This window comes from Antechinus flavipes, chromosome 1 (assembly GCF_016432865.1).
Source record: "Antechinus flavipes isolate AdamAnt ecotype Samford, QLD, Australia chromosome 1, AdamAnt_v2, whole genome shotgun sequence".
NCBI classification, from domain to species: Eukaryota; Metazoa; Chordata; class Mammalia; order Dasyuromorphia; family Dasyuridae; genus Antechinus; species Antechinus flavipes.
Genome location: NC_067398.1, coordinates 281,380,518 through 281,401,099, shown reverse-complemented (window position 1 = coordinate 281,401,099; position 20,582 = coordinate 281,380,518). Strand labels below are relative to the sequence as shown.

Sequence of the window (20,582 nt, the reverse complement as noted above, 5' to 3'; positions counted from 1 at the left end):
AATTCTAATGACTTAACAGTTTGTAAAGATTCCAACAGGAAGGAATCAATGTTTTCTTTCTCACCATGACTAATGTGAAAATATATTTTTCATGACTCTATATAGTTATATTGAATTGCTTGCCTTCTCAATAAAGATAGTAGGAAGGGAGAAAAGGAGAGAATTTGCAACTCAGAATTTTAAATACAAATATTGTTTTTAAATATATTTGGGAGAAAATACTAAATATTTTTAAAATCCTTACTGAGTAAAAATGAAAGCAAAGACTAATTTCTATGATTATCTTTGCAAGAAAATGCAAATATTCACATTTAAAAGACATCCAAATAATTTTCATACTTACATGTGTTTATTATCTAAAATCAATCAGCTAGATGGCTTTATCCTCTGATGGATCACTGGGACTGGAGTCAAAACAATCTGAGTTCAAATCCAGGTTCAAACACTTACTAGCTATGTGATACTGGGGCAAGTCACCTAACCTGTGTTTGCACTGAAAAAGAAAAATGGTAAGTCACTTCAATATCTTTGCCAATTAAAAACCCTTTCAACAATGGATTTATGGGATCATGAAGAGTTGGACATGACTGAACAAAACACACATTCACATATGTATGTACACACACACACACACACACACACACACACACACAAACTGAATGCAGCCACAGCATATTTTGTAGCTGTCAAAGAAAGAATGATAGAGATTTGTTTAGAAAAGCAGGTTTATTCAAAAATTTATCTCGGACAAATATGAAAATAAGGGAGGTTTAGCTGAAGGCAAAGTAAGACAGTGTAAGTATGGTGAACTAAGTCTTTTGAGACTCCAGAGAAGGGGGAAAGATGGAAGCCCTTTCTTGAGACTCTCAGTCTTCCTGCTTTTTGAAGGGCCTTCCCCGTTGATGGAGAATATTGTAATCTACAAAAGAAAAGAACAGTTTAAGAAAACTAAAAGTAATGCCGAAATGCTATTCCTTTTTGTCATCCCAGTGTTCATCCAAAATTCCAAGTGCTACATATAACTCACATAACTCAAAAAAAACTCTTCTTAATGCCTGCTGAGAGTTAGCCATTTTTCTTTCATAGGATTAAAAAAAACAAACTTCGTTAAATCTACAATTAATCAGTGTCGGTGCTTGGCTTAGATGTCCCCCTTTTTCTGCATTTCTTTTCATAGTTGGACTTTCCTTCTCTTTATTATTATCACAAACTTATGTTGTACAAGGGCAAAGCATTTGCTCTCTCTCTCTCTTTTTACAATCAATCTCCGCTTAGCACCATGCTTGGCTCATAATAGGCACTTGGTGACCAACCAGAACAGTTCATAAACACATGCCATAGAACTCATCACCTTTATGAAATTTGCCTCTTCCCCTCCCCCCACTATATCCTCCAGTACAGAAAATTAATCCATTTTTCTAAGAAGGATAGCTTCCCTAACTGAAATTTTTGACCTGGAGCAGCTTTGAGTCCCTCAGTTGGATAGGGATTCCTCTGAGGGCTGTCTTTATCTTCCTCCTCCTTTCCCCTCCCACCCCACCACTGTGAACTTTTCCTCTGGTCATGGACCAAAGTGGGCAAAACAAAGGATGCTGATTTAAAAAAAAGGGGGGGGGGGGGGGCTGTACCTAATTATTTTCTTCTAGGCTGTACAAATGGTGCTGACTCTAATACAGATCTCTTTCTACAACTTGGCAAAGATCAAGGAAGAGGAAAGGGACAGAAAAATGTTTTTTGGAAAACCTAGTATTTCTACAGAACGAAGTAGAAATGTCGTGGGACAGACCATGCAAGAAAATTTTTGTTTAGGCATTAGTCTCCCCAAACAAAAATTATGGTATTAGATCTCTGCCTGGCGAGAGATCCAAACGTGGTCAGTCTCTTTCTCAAACTCTATCCACTACGCCCCACAACTAATAAAATTCATCTGTCATGGGAGTTAAGTTACTAACATGTTTACGAAATGATATTGTATTTATTTCTGCTTTATCCACCACTCAATTCCTAACATGCCTGACATTGGTAGCCACAGAAATGCAGATCTGAAGGCAGGGAATCCTTTGTTCAAATTTGGCTTAAGACTCTTAGAAACTATATGACAGTGACAGACAACTTCTCCAGGGGTGTTTCTTATTTGTAAAATTGGGATAATTGCACCTAACTTTCTTGAGTTTTGTGAGAAATGCATGCAATATTTGCAAAGAACTTTGCAAACCTTAAAGAACCATATAAATGGTAGTTATATTTAATTTTAGTGGTCCTAGGGAAGGGGAAAAGCAATGGCAGTCTTATCCAAAGAGGCTCCGTACACATTTACTAATTTTTCAGTAAAAAATGGCTTCACCTGGAGGATTCCATTCTACATCCAGGACGGTGGATTTCAGTCCTCCTTTCACCACTTCGCAAAGATATCTGACAACAAGGCGGTGTCTCTCTTCCTCAGCTAGGTCCATGGGAAGGCGACCCAGGGAATCCTTGACATCCAACCGTGACCCAGCCCGGTGAAACAGCATCAGACTGTCCAGGAAGCCCTCCAGAGCAGCATTGTGTACTGGTAGAGTGAGGGTTGCCGGGTCTGGGGTGTTGGGTTCTGCTCCGTACTGCAGCAAGAGCTCTGCCACACGCACACTGACCTAGAGGACAAATGGCAAGGTTGGGATCATAACAAAACAACTTGGAAAAATTCCTACGATAAAGCGCAAGAAGTGAGATTTTTTGTGTTTTAGGTACCAAAAAACTGCTTTAGAAACTTTTTTAAAGCAGGACTTAATTTAAGGATAGGGGTGAGGCACAGCACATCTCTTAGTGTGTATGGGAGAAAATTGGGAGGTCAGTCTTAGAACACAGAAATAGCAAAGAGGAAATTAATTTAGACATGGATACGTACATTCTTTTTTGTAGTACATCAGATGAACTAATAAAGCTGGAAGTATGTTTGCTTGAGGCATTGTTTGCAATTCAGAACAGAACTAGTAGAACACTAGTTAATTTTAATTTTGATGTGTTAATACTTTCTGAGTTGCCCAGGCAATAGTATCACTGAATGAGATGTCATGGATTAATGTCAACTAACCCTACTAAAGAGAGTACACTTCTGTGAGATCACACAATGCTTTAAAGTGGCAAAGAATTGCTCCCACGATTTCACTACATTTACAGGATCTGAAAGGTGTAAGACTCTTATCAGATCTACTGGATCTTAGAGCAATCTAATGAGATAATCTGCATTTTAATTTAGGCTCAGACACTTAGTATCTGTGCTGTCTAAGATATTCAAATGACTTTCTAGGTCTTCATTGTTAGTAAATGAAATCCTAGTCCTAGACATCCAAGTCCCTCACGCTTCGAAAACTAGGATCCTAACCTGAAAATCTATCCCAAGGATGTTCAGAAATCCAGACACTCAAATGAAATAGATGAGTCCCGAGGAGATGCAAGGCTACTTGAAGGAATTTATTTTCTGATTGTCAAATACATGCATTATTGTATTACGCTGAATTTTATTGTATTGTACTGATATGTAGGTAGCCTCATTTAACTGTCTTTATTATTTTTTTTCCCAAAGAAATATAGATTGTTATGGTTCGCAAATGAAGGGCTGTAATTGTGAAGTTTTACTGTGGAATTTTCAAATCAAAATAATTTCCCAGTAGCTATTTTATGTATTTGAAAATAACTATATTTGTAAAAGTGGCACACGGTTTGGAAAATAGGGCGGCTATTACTATTACGATAGCCTTTTACGATATCTTTTTTACTATAGAGGGTGGTTATTATAACTAACATTTTTTAAAAGTCTGAAAATGCTAAACTTTGAATTAAATATCTCATAAATAATATAGTCAACAAGATGACTTTTTTTTTTTTTTTGGCTACATTCATGTAGTAAATGGCTGTGTAAATTATGAGCTTTGCCATGGCTCACTTTTATTTTTTTTTAAAATAAAATATTAAAATTTAAAAAGAAACCTGGCGTAATTTAGCTTTTATTATTTGATTACTTTGGCTTATTTCAGGTATATATCTATTTCAAAGATAGTAGAAAAGATTATGATGTGATATGACTCCTAAATTGTCTTTAGAGATAATTTCCAAAGAGAAGTGCTTTGCGCTATGGTAACATCAAGGGAATAAAAATATAGTTTCCTGAAGTGATAAATTTAAAGAAAATGCTCAAGGATTTTCGTTCGAGGGATTCATTTCATGACTTTTTAACTGCAGCACTCATACACAGCTTGAAAACTTAACAACAAAAGTTTAAGGGATTTGGGGACTTGAGCATTGGACCAGATTTTAGGGACCATCAAATTTAACCCCCTTATTACTACAATTTGTCTATGTAGATGTCAATTAAATCCCAAATGGTTTACAAATTATACTAAATTAATTGAATATTCATTGCAAGTAATAGTAATATTGCTGTAAGTATTCATTGGAAATAGTAAAGGTATTGAACATTTTTATTTAAATTTTCTTCACAATTTTAGGTGGTAATCTAGGGGAACCAAATTAGAAATTCAAGGGAAAAATGCTATGTTTCATGTTATGACCATTGTATTACTTCTCATTAAACTCTATATGAAATTTGATGTCATAATCCAGTTCACCTTATTAAAAAAAGAAAGAATACAATATTTGTTGGAAGTGGTTTTTTTAAAACCTTAATGTGTTTAAAAACAAATCAAATGATATTTGTTTTCACTGTTTCCAACTATGTGGCTAGCAGCCATAACTAATTGGCCTCACCTTGCGTTTGAATGCAAAAAGCTGAAGGCAGGAGTTGCATACTGTTTGCTGCACTTTTAAGAGAGGCTATTTAAATATGGTCTTTTTGAGATTATATTTTAATCAATTATTTCGAAACATAAATATAGCTATTTTCTGTTCTTTTTTTTTTCAAAAACAATTTTTAATGTTCTTAAACTTTTTTTCTAAAAGAAACACAATAATATTTTGCTTCATTGACATACTTAAAATGTTAAAATACACGGACACATTTTTAAATCCAAGACATGCTAGGACAGTTTCTATAGAGATCACTTTTAAGTTGAAACTAATATAACTACAATATATTATTTGCCACTCTAATTCATCCATCCATAACCCCCAAATGTCTTTTAGACCAATTCACTCCTCAGATCCACAATAACCTAAGTTTAACAAGATAACATATTTAGCATTGTAAATTACTTCCCTCCTTCCCCCTCTCCCAAACTGCCTTTTTATATCCTGGTGATGTTTCGGCTTTTTGTTTTTGTTGGGCAGAGACCGAAATAATTTCAAGACGAAATTAGCAAACTGTAAACTAGAATAATCTTGGGAGTCTGAAAAGGTAACAGTTTAGCTCTAGATTTCGGGAGATACTAAGTGGAAGGAATAAAGTACTTTTTAAGATTGGAAATAGCATCAATAATACACGCAAGCACACACAAATACACATAATTATTATTCTGAAGTCACATTTTGAAAAAGAAATAATATAACTATAGCATTTTCTCTGCCCCTCCCTTAGTATCTGATCATTTACTATTGTCATCCATCTTGCAACTAAATTATTTTAGTCCTATCCCCCCTACACTTCAGATAAAACTAGCATAATTTTATATTTATCATAGTTAATTTTCTGCTCTTTGAACTGTATTTTTAAATCCTATAAAAGGTTTGTAGTCAAGAAAAGATGTTTCATTTGAATACACATATATACAAATTATTCCATCCATTTCATCATCTGTAATGTAGTTAAGAAATTTAACTAGTTAAACACACATCACCCCATAGAGAATGTATTTTTTAAATTACTGTTTCTTTTAAGGTTTTTTGCCTGAGAATAATTCGAATCAGTACCTCATTCTTTAAAGCTTACTATGAATTCCCTTTTTTAGGGAGCTCTGTAAAACTCCTTCCTCCTCCTCATTTTTTCCCACCACTCCCATTCTCAAAAACACTTTTTCCTCTCTACCAGAACGGCAGTCCGAACAAATCGGTTCACTATATTGGGGTCAATGCCCGATTTGAGGAGCTTCCTTACTACTTACGAACGACTCCTAGCAACAGCTACAGTTAGACTTTCTATGGACAGATTTTTTTTCTTGACTATTCCTTCTCTTCATTCTGGATTCTTTGCAGAACACTTGCAACCCTCGCAACTTCCCTAGGAATTAAATAAAGCGCGAGTTCTTTCTCACTCCCATTGCCTCTCTTCCCCACCCCCTTAAACACTTCAACTCCTCCTTCTTCTTAATAGTCCCTTCTGATTTGAGGAACATAGCAGCTTTTTCAGCATTATTTTTTGATTCTTTACCTCCAATGCTAAAGGGGAGGGTGGAGGGAAGGGAGGGACGGAGCGGACCAAGCTAGCAGGGAGCGAAGCAGGGAGGAAGGATGTGGGTTAAGTCGAAATTGAGAGAGTGGAGATGGGGAAATTTGCCCAAAATGTAGGGTTTTGATACCTAGGTCACTAACTTTTCTTAACTTCTGGATCTATAGAGAAATCGGCTATATTGACAGCCTGGGGTATCTCACGCTTCATACTCTTTCTATTATTAAGGGTCAAATCCTACTTTGAGGACTTGGCCATGCACAGGGTGAATAGAACGCGTGATAGAATCCGACCTCTCCCCGCCTCCGCTTCTCCATCGCTTTTTATACAGAAAAATGGTTGGGCTCTGTCACTGTAAAAATCCATCACCAACTGAAAACAGCCTACAGACAATTATTAAATGGAGATAGTTCATTTTCTCTACATACTGTTGTATCAATTTTATTACTTCGGTAGCATCCAATTCAACCATTAAATGGGAGCGCTATGTGAAGTAGTGACTAGAATTTTGATTTTGGAACCAAAAGATGGGGATTTGAATCCTGGATCTGCTACTTGATAATTGTGAGTTTAAGTTTTCTGAGCATCAGTGTCCTCAACTGAAAGATAAAGGGATCAAACTAACTAACCTTTATGGTATTTTCTTCAAGTAAGAATTACTTCTTAAATTAATCCTCATATGTCACAACATGTGACTTTTTACTATCCTGGTTGCTTTCTCCTGTGCATTTTCTAGGATTAAACATAATATTACAAATGAGATCTGAGGAGGTCAGAGTCAATGCTTGCTTAAGATTACATTAGGGTGTTTTGTTTTGTTTGGAGGAGTAAAGGAATGCTACCTGATTCAGTATCTTCTTCCATTATGTCAATCCAGCTCATTCTAGAAAAGGTGTAATATTTAAAAACAGCCAAATATGGCTTCACTTAGAACAGGTTATTGTAATGGGCTGAGGCTTGAGTTGATGCACTGAGGTCCCAAGCACATGAGGCTAAATAGTAATTGGACCATACTCTATTAATATATAAGCTTGGAGAAAGAATGGCCCCCACCCACTCTTTGTGCCAGTCCTGATGTGTTGTATAGGAAATGACGATTTTGGTGGGTGGAGGCAGGGGAGTGGAAAAGGAAGGGGAAAGAGAGACTTATGGCATTGCCATTGCAACGGTTTGCTCAGCTCATCTCTCTCTCTGTTAGCTGGCTTCCCGTCGCAGCTGCCCATATTGCTATTGCAATCTTTCTTGCCCATATTGCTATCGCAATCCTTATTCATTTCTTCATTTCAATAAATATTGAAGATTTTTCCTTTAACCTGAATTCCTGACTCCAGCTGATTTTAAATACGCGGTCATTACAGGTTATACCACTCTAAACTTATTTACATTTTTAAACAAGTTTACTAAAGTAGAAATAGAGAGGATTGCAAGAGATGTGGTTTACTTGGAATTTTTTTTGTTTTTGCTTAGGAAATTGGAAGGGTCACACAGCTAGGTAATAAGTATTTGAGACGAGATTTCAGACTGCTTTTCTACCCATTAAGCCATTTAGCTGCTCCTACTTGGATTTTTGATATTTTTTTCATTATTAAATTTTATTTTTGATTTATGGAATAAAATAAACATTTCCATAGTAAACAAAAAAGATTATTGCACGTGAAACTGCAATCCACTAAGCACAACTTGCTATTCCTTTCAAATATACAAGAAAATTATCATGTAAGTTTCTTTTTTCTTTCCCCCTTCCCATGACTACCAATAGAAATAGGTTTAAATGTAAAATTATTCTAAGTATGCTTCTTTTCAACAGTTATTTCTCTGGATTTTGGATGGCATCTTTCTTTATATGTCCTTTATAGCTAATTGAGGTGTTTATAATAGTCAAAATAACTTAATTGTTCAAAGTCATTCTTGAAATACTATTGCTATTAAGGTATACAATATTCTCTTGGTTCTGTTCATTTTGGTCTTCATTTTTTTGTGCAAGTCTCCATGTTTTTCTAAAATCATTGAGTTCATTTCTTATAGAACAGAAGTATTCCATCACAATCATGTACCACAACTTGTTCAGTCATTCCCCAACTGATGAACATTCCTGCAATTTCCAGTTCTTTACCAGAACAAAGAAAGCTTCTGTAAGCATTTTTAGAACATATAGGTTCTTTTCCTTTCCCTGTAAATATCTTTGGAAATAATGGTATTGCTGAGTCAAAAGGTATATAGATAATTTAATAACTGTTAAGGCATAATTCCAGATAGCTCAACTTAACCTTTCAGACTAAGTTTCTCATTTGTAAAGTGGGAATAATAATAGCATCAACCTTAAGAGGCTAAAATGCCATATTTTTTTGCAAAGCACTCTGGAAACTTTAAAGATCTCTATGAATGTTAGCTATCACTTATTTTTTCCAAGAATTAAAGCCAAGGCCAATAATCCAATACAGTTGACTTCTCTTCTCATCATTTTGGGAAAGTAAATTGCTTAGACAGTCCTATTTCAGAAAAAGAAATAATACAAGCTATTAATCAATTCCCTAAGAAAAAATCCCCAGGACCAGATGGGTTTAAATGTGAATTGTACCAAACATCTAAAGAACAATTAATTCCAATTCTATATAAACTATTTGAAAAAATAGGGAATGAAGGACTTCTACCAAATTCCTTTTATGACACAGACATAGTACTGATACCTAAACCAGATAGGACAAAAGCAGAAAAAGAAAATTATAGACCAATCTCCCTAATGAATATTGATGCTAAAATCTTAAAATATTAACAAAGAGATTACAAAAAATCATCCCCAAGATAATATACCATGAACAAGTAGGATTTATACTAGGAATGCAGGGCTGGTTCAATATTAGGGAAACTATTAGCATAATTGACTATATCAATAGCCAAATTAACAAAAACCATATGATTATCTCAATAGATGTAGAAAAAGCATTTGATTAAATCCAACACCCATTCCTATTAAAAACACTAGAGAGTATAGGAATAAAAGGACTTTTCCTTAAAATAGTCAGTAGCATCTATTTAAAGCCATCAGTAAGCATCATATGTAATGGGGATAAACTAAAACCATTCCCAATAAGATCAGGGATGAAACAAGGTTGCCCACTATCACCATTACTATGCAATGTTGGATTAGAAATGCTAGCTTTGGCAATAAGAGATGAAAAAGAGATTAGAGGTATTTGAGTAGAAGAAACCAAATTATCACTCTTTGCTAATGATATGATGGTATACTTAGAGAACACCAGAGAATCAACTAAAAAGCTATTAGAAATAATCCACAACTTTAGCAAAGTTGCAGGATACAAAATAAATTCACATAAATCATCAGCATTTTTATACATCATTAACAAAATCCAACAGCAAGAGATACAAAGAGAAATTTCATTTAAAATAACTGCCAATAGTATAAAATATTTAGGAATCTTATCTGCCAAGGGAAAGTCAGGAACTACATGAGCAAAACTACAAAACACTTTCCACACAAATAAAGTCAGAGCTAAACAATTGAAAAAATATCAAATGCTCTTGGATAGGTCGAGCAAATTTAAGATGACAATACTACCTAAACTAATCTATTTATTTAGTGCTATATCAATCAAACTCCCAATAAACTATTTTTCTGACCTAGAAAAATAACAACAAAATTAATCTGGAAGAACAAAAGGTTAAGAATTTCAAGGGAACTAATGAAAAAAAAATCAAATGAAAGTGGTCTAACTGTACCCAGGTCTAAAACTATATTAAAAAGCAGCAGTCATCAAAAGCATTTGGTATTGGCTAAGAAACAGACTAGCTGATCAGTGGAATAGGTTAGGTTCACAAGACAAAATAGTCAATAACTATAGCAATCTAGTGTTTGACAAACCCAAAGACACCAGCTTTTGAGATAAGAATTCACTGTTTGACAAAAACTGCTGGGAAAATTAGAAACTAGTATAGCAGAAACTAGGCATTGACCCACACTTATTACCATATACCAAGATAAGGTCAAAATGGGTTAATGATTTAGGCATAAAGAATGATATTCTAAATAAAATAGAAGAACATAGTATAGTTTATCTCTCAGACCTGTGGAGAAGGAAGGAATTTGTGACCAAAGAAGAACTAGAAATCATTTTTGATCACAAAATAGATAATTTTGATTATATTAAGTTAAAAAGTTTTTGTATAAACAAAACTAATGTAGACAAGATTAGAAGGGAAGCAATTAAACTGGGAAAACATTTTTACATTCAAAGATTCTGATAAAGGCCTCATTTCCAAAACATATAGGGAACTGATTCAAATTTATAAGAAATCAAGTCATTTTCCAGTTGATAAATGGTCAAAGGCTATGAATAGACAATTTTCAGATGAAGAAATTCAAACTATTTCTAGTCATAGGAAAAGGCGTTCTAAATCACTGTTGATCAGAGCAGTGCAAATTAAGACAACTCTTGAGATACCACTACACACCTCTCACTCAGACTGGCTAAGATAACAGGAAGAGATAAATGATGAATATTGGAAGGGGTGAGGGAAAATTGGGACACTGATACATTGTTGGTGGAACTGTGAACAAATCCAACCATTCTGGAGAGCAATTTAAAAGTAAGCTCAAAGGGTTATCAAACTATGTATACCCTTTGACCTAGCAGTGTTACTACTGGGCTTATATCCCAAAGAGATGTTAAAGGAGGAAAAGGGACTCACATGTACAAAAAAATGTGGCAACTCTTTTTGTAGTGGCTAGAAACTGGAAACTGAATCCCATCACTTGGAGAATGGCTGAATAAATTATGGTATATATATGTTATGGAATATTATTATTCTGTAAGAAATAACAGGATGATTTTAGAGGCCTGGAGAGACTTAACATAAACTGATGCTAAGTGAAATGAGCAGAACCAGAAGATCATTGTATACGGCAACAACAAGATTATACAATGATAAATTCTGATGGACGTGGCTCTTTCCAACAATGACATGATTCAGAGCAGTTTCAATAATCTTGTGATGAAGAGAGCCATCTGCACCTAAAGAGAGGACTGTGGGAATTGAGTGTGAATCACTACATAGCGTTTTCACTCTTTCTGTTGTTTGCTTGCATTTTGTTTTCTCAGTTCTTTTTTTTTCCCTTTTTGATCTGATTTTTCTTGTGCAGCAAGATAACTGTATAGATATGCATACATATATTGGATTTAATATATATTTTAACATATTTAACATGTACTGGATTACCTGCCATCTAGGGGAGGGGATGAGGGGAAGGAGGAGAAAATTTGGAATACAAGGTTTTGCAAGGGTCCGTGTTGAAAATGCCTATGTTTTGAATATGAAAATGCAATGTTATCCATGCATATGTTTTGAAAATAAAAAGCTTTAATAAAAAAATGAAAAAAAAACTAATATAGGAAAATATACAATATATTTTTACCTTTTTATAACAAAGGCTAATAAAAACAATTTATTGATAAATAATTAATTAGAAAATTCAATGCTTACTGATGATCATATTGTAGTAAGTGCTTAATAAGAGCTTATTAAATTATCAAATGAATAAACAAGGCATCTTTCTTTTGTGTACATATCTTAAACCACTGCCATCCCTTTACAAGTTCTTAGATAAATATTTTAAAGCGAATCAAGTAAAATGTATAGGAAGGAGGACAAGTGTTTATTAAGCACTCACCATGTGTTAGATACTGTATTAAATGCTTTCTAAACATTATCTCATTTGGTCCTCACAACAAAATGTGAAGTAGATGCTCTTTTTATCCACATTTTACAGTTGAGGAAAATGAGAAAAACAGAGGTTAAGTGACTTATATAGGGTCATATAGCTAATAAGTGTTTATGAGAACAGATATGAACTCAGGTCTTTGTAATTCCAGGCCTAGTTTTCTATACACTAAGCCACCTAGCTATCTCTTATTACTATTACAAAAGAAACTAAAGGGTAGTAAAAATAAAAATACACTTTTCCCCTATCCAAATTTACAACCCTACCCCTAAAATCTACCCATGGATCCCATAATTTCTAATTCTTTTTGCCCATTTTAGAATAAATACTCTAAAAACCAAGTGTCAACAAGAGTTAGATGAAATACCATTCTTTATTTAATTGAACCCCATCAACATAAAATTCTGGTTTAAATGATAAAATATCAAAAGCAGATGGAATCTTGATGCCATTTAATAATAGCCTTTCAGTTTATTTATAGATGAGAAACTGAAATCTACCGAAATTATGTCACTTACATAAGATCATGCTGATGTCAAATGGCAGATATGGGACAATCCAAAGGGCTACAATGGCAATTAAATTATTTGAGTCAACCAATAATTTTGATTGAGTTTCATTTTGTGACCCTTGGTCATGAACACTTTTCTATTGACACTAGGCTGATGTAACTTTGACAAAATGAAATTGGATTAAATCCAAGAAGGTTATACTTGCCAAGGTCACATTGGTAGTAAATCTCAGATTAGATCTGAAATCAGACTTTAACACCAATGTTCTCACTTTGTTACAGTTATTTTTAATAGCAATTTAGAATCATAGAATAACATGTAAGGGATTAGCATTCTGGGTACTAATCAGAAGTTATATTCAGAATTTGTATAATTCAAGGAAACTGTAATTAATGTAATGTAAAACATGTAAATTAATTTTAAAAGTGGTGTAATAGTTTTCCATTGGAATGGAAGTGTCACTTTTAATATGTTATAAATTTTAATTGCTACATGATCAAAAATTAGTTTAATTCCCAATCATCTTTGATTGTATGTGCTAATCTAAGCATTAACAAACTACTACATTTGCAGTAAACATATAGGACCAAGATAATTTATTTCAAAGGAATGACTTCTTCTTTTTTATGTTTTTATCTCTCAAGATCTAATGGATGTTTTTGTTTTGTGCTTTTGCTGTCCCAATGCCCTGATCTAGTTCCCTACCCCAAACCTACCCATCCCATGACCCAGCATTATTATCCAAATCGGCCTCCAAATCCAAAAATCCAAATCCAAATCCAAAAACTGCCTCCAAATCAAAAGAAAATTTATGCATATCTCAGTAGGCACAGGAAGAGATCAGTGTGAAAATTCACAATAATTTATCAGCAACAGATAAGCTCATCCTCCTTAATATATTTGCCTTTTTTAAACTCCTAAAATTCTATTGTTATAAATTGTATTAGATAGGAATTAGTATCCACTCTTGACAGTTGAATTAGTGTATTAATCAAAGAACAGTTCAGTTCTATCCCATCATCTGACAGATGGGAAAATTGAGATAATGTAGATAATGTGTTTTATAAAGTTTAAAGCTCTACAAAAATGTCAAATGTAATTCTTTATATGATTAGGCTAAGCACACGAATTACTGCAAAAGGAAAACTAAAACAAGGTACTTTGTGGATTTTTACATTTAAGCCATAAGTGGAATACAAAAATCACTTGCAATGCCTTGATAAATCATTTCATGAGGGTAAAAATGCTCATTAATCACAGAATGGTAAGAGTTGGAAGGAATCTTAACACCCTCATTTTAAAAATAAGGGAACAAAACCTAAGAGAAATGAATAAAAGCAAGTTCATGGAGCAAGCAAATGACAATGTGAATATTCCCATCTAAGCTTTATGACTGCATACTAAGCTATTTCCCTTTTGTTCTGAAAAGAAAATGCTAATTTATAAAGATGTCTTTGAAAAACCAAAAAGAAAAGCAAAACACTACTTGAAACACCTAGAATATGCACATAGCATAATTCAATTGCATAAAATGTGAATTTTCTGTAGGTTTTTTCCCTTGCATTCTTAGTAAACAAATTTTTATATATACTCAACAGAAGGAGAAAGATTATCAAGTAGGAAAAGTGATTATTTTCTGAGTGACTGTCTCTTTTAAAAGCAGTGAAATGAAGTTTACTGAATACGTGCTGAAAAGGAGGCAAAACATAACCACACTTTTGGGACAGATCAACAAAATTAACTGTTGTCACAGAATGATCATGATTATAAATTACAGGAAATATTAGCCTTGTACTTTAGAAGAATCATGTGTTTTCATGTGTGTTTCAAAATTGTAAATTTTAAATCAGTTTTCTCTTAATACTGGCTTCTACTGAAGTCTCATTTTCTGTAGTCTTTTTGTGGCATTTAGTAAATGTGATTTCTGGCTTTTTTTTTTTTTTTTTTAATTGCATATCTCCTGTTTAAGTTCATGACGGTATTTTTTACTACATTTGAATTATATAAACCAAGTCAAAACACTATTTGGTTTTTGTAATCGATAAGATAATTTGTTCCCCTTCACTGTCCTTCTTGGTCTTCTCTGCTAACGCCAACTTCAATGATCTTCTCTCCTATCCCATCCCCTAACCTCAAAAAGAAAAAAATCATTTACCTCTGGGGAAAAGTTTTTAATGAATGCTTTGGAAGGGATGTGGCCCACTGAAGTCTTAGGGAATACAGAGTTAAATGCAGAGATTCAGGATTGAACTGTACATGAAGAAGACTAAAAAGTATAAAGTTATTCCTTTATGAAAGTAAAAGTAATTTCAATAAAATTCCTTGTCTATACCATTACTGTCTATTTAAGGAGATAGGCTTATTCTATCTTCTATTTTTAGTTATGAGAATTTCAAGAAAGAATGAATAAAGAAATTGAAGATTTTGTGATTTTTTATTACCTTATTATTTTAAAGTGTCTCATGTTTATAGTATAAAATATTAATAACAATATTAGAGACATATATTATCTGGGAAAGGTCTCTGCAATCAATGGTGATTTTCTTTTTCCAAAGGAAAAATAACTTTTATAATTTGTGTTCATCTCAATCAGGAAGATTGGATTCTAGATCATAATCTAGATTTATGTGTTCAAAATTTATAATTTTATAATGTAAACTAAAAGGTAATCTACAATTTACAAAAATCAAAACCAAAACCAAAATCAGAGGTCACCGTGATCAAAAAGAACAATTTTTTCAAACCACAAAAGCAATGCATCATTTTCTACATATAGAAAAACATTTCAACACAGCCCTAATGGTATAAATTATCTTTACTGTAATTTGAAGCCAAATCAAGATCTAAAAAACTAGTCAAATCAGATTTAACAATTTTCTTGCAAGCTAAGTAATTTACTAGAAGTATAGTAACAAAACAAAACAAAACATTTTTGCACTTTAGAACCCATAAAGGGTTTTTTAAAAATTGTATTATTTAGATTCTTTTAAATAATAGTAATAGGCTCAAGTACTGGAAGGAATTTTGGGAAATGTACATCTAAATCTTTCATTTTAAGCTACTGCCCTATGTAACACAAACTTGCAAAATAATAGAAGGCAAACTTGAACCCTGCTCTTTTGATTCCAAAAGTTGATTCCAACTCCAGTGAGCTTTCCATACTCTCATTAAAAAATGTTTTTACATTGGAGATTTTATGACAAAACTCAATGAAAATGAATGTATCAAAACTGAAATTGTCATTTAAATGCATAAATGACTATAGTGTACCCATACAAATATTAGTCACCACAGAGTTTTTCACAGTGATAAATTATGAATCAATAAAATTATATATTTATAAAACTTGATCTTGTCATGTTCAACCTGAGATATTGTTATACTATGCAAAAAAGAATGTCTCCCCAAAATATTAATTTAAGTATTTATACATTTTAAGCCTCATAATGACTATTAAGACTCATAATGACTCATAATCAAATAAAATGTAATTACTATTGTTTTGTTGTAAGATATATATGTATATGTATATACATATATATATAAATGACTGTATATGTATGAATTCTTCCAATAATATATATTTATAAAATTATATATATATATATATATATATATATAATATATATATATATATATTATATATATATATACATATTTACATCTTCCTAACTACCTTCACTAAAGGTTCTATTATAATGTTTTATGTCTGCTGTGGAAGGCCCTTAGTTAACTAATATCTCATCCTACAAACAGTTTTGCTAAGTGATCAGAGGTAGCATACTAGAAATGCTTTCAGTATACACTTGGCAATGAGTTGCCGATTTCTTCTCAACCAAGCTTATCATCAGGTTTTCTGCAAGGTTTTTTCAGGCAAAAGATCTCATCCAAAATTAAATGGAAGAAAGATTATGATCTTTATCAGTGGAGAATTTACCTGTACCTAAAGAAATACAGATCTTTAAGTTACAGAAGTTTAAATATACATATGACTTTTTCATATCTCTAGCTATTGCCACATTTAATAGTTTAAAATTTTACATATTTATGGGAAGTCCAAGCCCCCCTCAAAATCTTACGGATACTTTTCAAATTAAGGCATTACTATACTGTCTTTAAAATAAGTTTTAAGTACAAATGAACATTGAGAAGTTGTTGCTCCATCTAGAGAAGCCTTACACATATTTTAAATATCTAAAATACCTGTTGTAATATAGCTGTACAGATTTATAACCAGACCAAGGAAATAATTAAACAGTTAAACAAAAAAGTCAAGCACCACAATAATATACATTTTGTTATCTTTCCCCTTTTTGATTTAGACCTATTATTCTGAAGGATACAATTTATCAAACATACATATCAAATAACCTTATATATAGATAAGTATATCAAAGGTTGTAACTTCTCACATTTTAAAAATTAAGATTCAAAATTGTAATTCTTGATTGTAATAGTAACTGTAATTCAAGAATCTCAACTTTATTTTTCACAAGAAAATATCTTAATAAATAAGATTAGAAAATAAAGTGAACCTCAAATTCGACTTTACCTCTTGCGTTTACAGAAAGCAATTTTTTTTTTAATGCAGGAGGGTGGCCACCACATGGGAAATCACTTAGAAAAATAGGCCTCGTGATTTAGAACTATGCTCAAAAAGTTATAAAACTGTGCATACCCTTTGATCCAGCAGCATTACTAATGAGCTTATATCCCAAAGAGATCTTAAAGAAGGGGAAGGGACTTGTATGTGCAAGTGTATTTGTAGCAGCCCTCTTTGTAGTGGCCAGAAACTGGAAACTAAGTGGATGCCCATCAATTGGAGAATGGCTGAATAAATTGTGGTATATGAATATTATTATTCTGTAAGAAATGACCAGCAGGATGATTTCAGAAAGGCCTGGAGAGAGTTACATGAACCGATACTGAGTGAAATGAGCAGGACCAGGAGATCATTATATATTTCAACATCAATATTATATGATGATCAATCCTGATGGACGTGACTCTCTGCAACAATGAGAGGAACCAAATCAGTTCCATTTGTTCAATAATGAATAGAACCAGCTACACCCAGCAAAAGAACTCTGGGAAATGAGTATGAACCACTATATAGAATTCCCAATCTCTCTATTTTTGTCCACCTGTCCACCTTGATTTCCTTCAAGGTTAATTGTACACTTTTTCAAAGTCCAATTCTTTTTGTACAGCAAAATAACTGTATGGACATGTATACATATAGTGTATTTAACATATACTTTAACATATTTAATATGTATTGGTCAATCTGCCATCTGGGGGAGGGGGTGGGGGGAAGGAGAGGAAAAATCAAAACAAAAAGTTTTGCAATTATCAATGCTGTAAAATTACCCATGCATATATCTTGTAAATAAAAAGCTATAATAAAAAAAATAGGCCTCATTACTGGCTTGGCTACTACATTGTATCCCATTTGTAATCCACTTTATTAAAGATGGATTAAGTGGCTTTGCTATCCTGACCCGAAAATTTCCTTTCTAAATGAACTGAAATACCCTGGATAGTGATAGTAAATATGTTGTGTTCAACGTTAGACCATATAGTCCTAACATATATTCTTTCTTCAGTAGTATTGTAACCCTAACTGGTTAGGGGAGATCGTCAAATTAAGATGGTCAGTTGCCTTATTTATAAGTTAAATATAGGCACAAAACCCGACATTCCAATAAAACATAAGATCGAGTGTGCTACTGAAAACAGACTGATTAAAACAAAATCATTCCTGAGAGCAAGTTGACTCTTGCTGGTTGACAAATGGATTATACTGTGTCGTAGGGGGAAAAATTCTTCAAGGTTTATCCCACTTGGGCAGTCGGGGTTAGGACGAAATTAAATATTTTGGGTGCCCTCACTTCTATTTCTTCCCAAAACTTCTAGAAAAGAAGAGGCTAGTAAAAGATGCCACCTCGAAAGAATGAAGTTGGAAGCATCACAAATTTTTAGGGCCAACAACAAAAAAATCAGAAAACCATGGGAAGACTAAATACACTATCACTAAATGGAATCTGACTCCCACTTATTCTTGAGTACTAGGAAGTTCCCAATTCACTTAGATGGAATCAGAATCGCACTGAAGAGTTAAGGGATAATTTTCCTGGGAGTAGTATGGGAGGGAAGCAGGGAAAGTTGGACGGAGGGGAGGAATATTTATTCTGGCCGGAACAGGGCTTTATGTTCCCTGAAAAAAAAATAAAAAGACACTCATAAAGATGAGAGTGAGAGTGAGAGTGAGAGAGAGAGAGAGAGAGAGAGAGAGAGAGAGAGAGAGAAAGAGAGAGAGGATAAACGAAGGGGAGGACGAGGAGGAGGAAGAGGAGGAAGAGGTCAGTAAGGAGGTAGATGGAAATTGAATTTTTCTCTCTGAAGGTCTCCTGCCTCTATTCACTAAGGATTAGTTTTCTTGTTAATATGATGCACCCACAAACACCTCTTTTCTTTTTCACGGTTTCTTTCCATTGTCTTTTCCTACCTGGTCTTCTATGATCACGTTTTCTCCTCACTATCAACAGTACTTGGAAGGGTACCGACAGATTGCTGCTAGCTGATTCCCGGCACAGCGCCTGCACTATGTTTTCCACGAAAGTCCTGATGTGATGTTGGCAAGTTCTGCCCACTCGGATGGTCACTTTAACCCTCTGAATCATTCTCTCGCCTCGGCTTACAGGCCTAACACTTCTGCTCCTCTGCGCTGACCCAGAAGCACTACAGATTCTTCCCCCTTTCCTCCTCCCCGCTTTTTTACCCCCCTCCCCCTCTTCTTTCCTCCCCTCTCCCCCTTATCTCAGAGCACAGAGAGGGACGGGAAACCTTTAGATCAGCCCAGTTGCTCAAGATCTCAAAATCCGCTTTGTTTGCTCCGGTAATTTGATTAGTAGACAAAGTTAAGGGTCGGTGGGGACGAGAATTAGAAGAGGGGCCTCTTCATTCCCCCCCAACAGCAGACTGTTCTTCAGCTTCCTCTCCCTCTTTTTTCCCTCTCACCCCCAACCTTCCTCCTCTCCTCACACTTCTCATTCCTCCCTCTTTCCCGCTTCTATCCTCCTCCCCTCATTTTAGTTTTAGTTTAGTCACTGATGCCTCCTCTTTCCCCTACCTCCTCCTTCTCTCTTCCTCCCCCGCCCCCTGCCTCTTCCTGCTATTTTCTCTGCCTGTCTCATTTCGAACCCCTATTATCTTGCCCACCCTGTTGCTCATTTGTGTTTCCTTTTATCCCTCCTGGAGAGTCACGAAATCGTTATTCTTGCTTCCAACTAAAACAAACAACCCTTCCCCCCCAAAAAAAAAAAATCGTCTAGATTGCATTCATCGACCAATCAGAAACTAGAGGTCAAGTTTGAACTAAACGGTTGCACAAACACTTAGAAAGTGTTTCTTAGAAAGGCATTGGGTAGGGCAGTGATGGGAGAATGTAATAACAACAACAAAAAGTTAACTTCGCCTAAGGCGGCGCCACCAACCTCTGGTAAATAGAAGTTTATGTGCAAGCATCACTGGGCATACTGAGGAAGCGTCAGCAGCTGCCGACAAATCCTAGGTAGGCAAGGTCGAAACAGGGGTGTCTTTGATTCCGTGCTTTTTCCCTCTTTCTCCAGACAATCTCCCCTCTCCATCACCCACAATTCTCTTTTCCCCTCCTGACTTCAGCTTCAATAAGCCGACCTTGTCCGGAATCATTCTGTGTAACTGCTTCTTGCTTTTTTAGCAGACACTAAAGGAGGTGTCCCTAAACCCATTTTTATTTTCGGTTTTAAATATATAGATTTGTACAGAGAAGAGTATCAAGATCCTTCTGATGCGGGAAAGATTCCTTTCTAAATTCTCACCCTCTTCTAGTTAATAATGTAAATTGCCCTTTAACTCACAAATCCTGGTCCCTTTGAATTCCAATAGAAGATCTGACCTGTTCCCAGCCCCACCCGGATATGAGCCAACTTTGGGGCTACACCCGAAAGCCCCTCGAGCTAAGTCTCCTATT

General features: G+C 34.4%; 1 protein-coding gene across 1 annotated transcript; it reads right to left on the bottom strand.

Annotated features, from left to right (window-relative positions):
- Nucleotides 1–707: 707 nt before the first annotated feature.
- Nucleotides 708–19,251, bottom strand: CDKN2B (cyclin dependent kinase inhibitor 2B). Its single transcript, XM_051972540.1, has 4 exons — nt 19,077–19,251; nt 5,960–6,027; nt 2,345–2,633; nt 708–919 (listed from the first exon to the last, which is right to left on the bottom strand). The coding sequence occupies exons 1-4, from the start codon at nt 19,249–19,251 to the stop codon at nt 867–869; spliced, it is 585 nt and encodes a 194-aa protein (XP_051828500.1). The 3' UTR covers nt 708–866.
- Between the last annotated feature and the right edge of the window lie 1,331 nt (nt 19,252–20,582).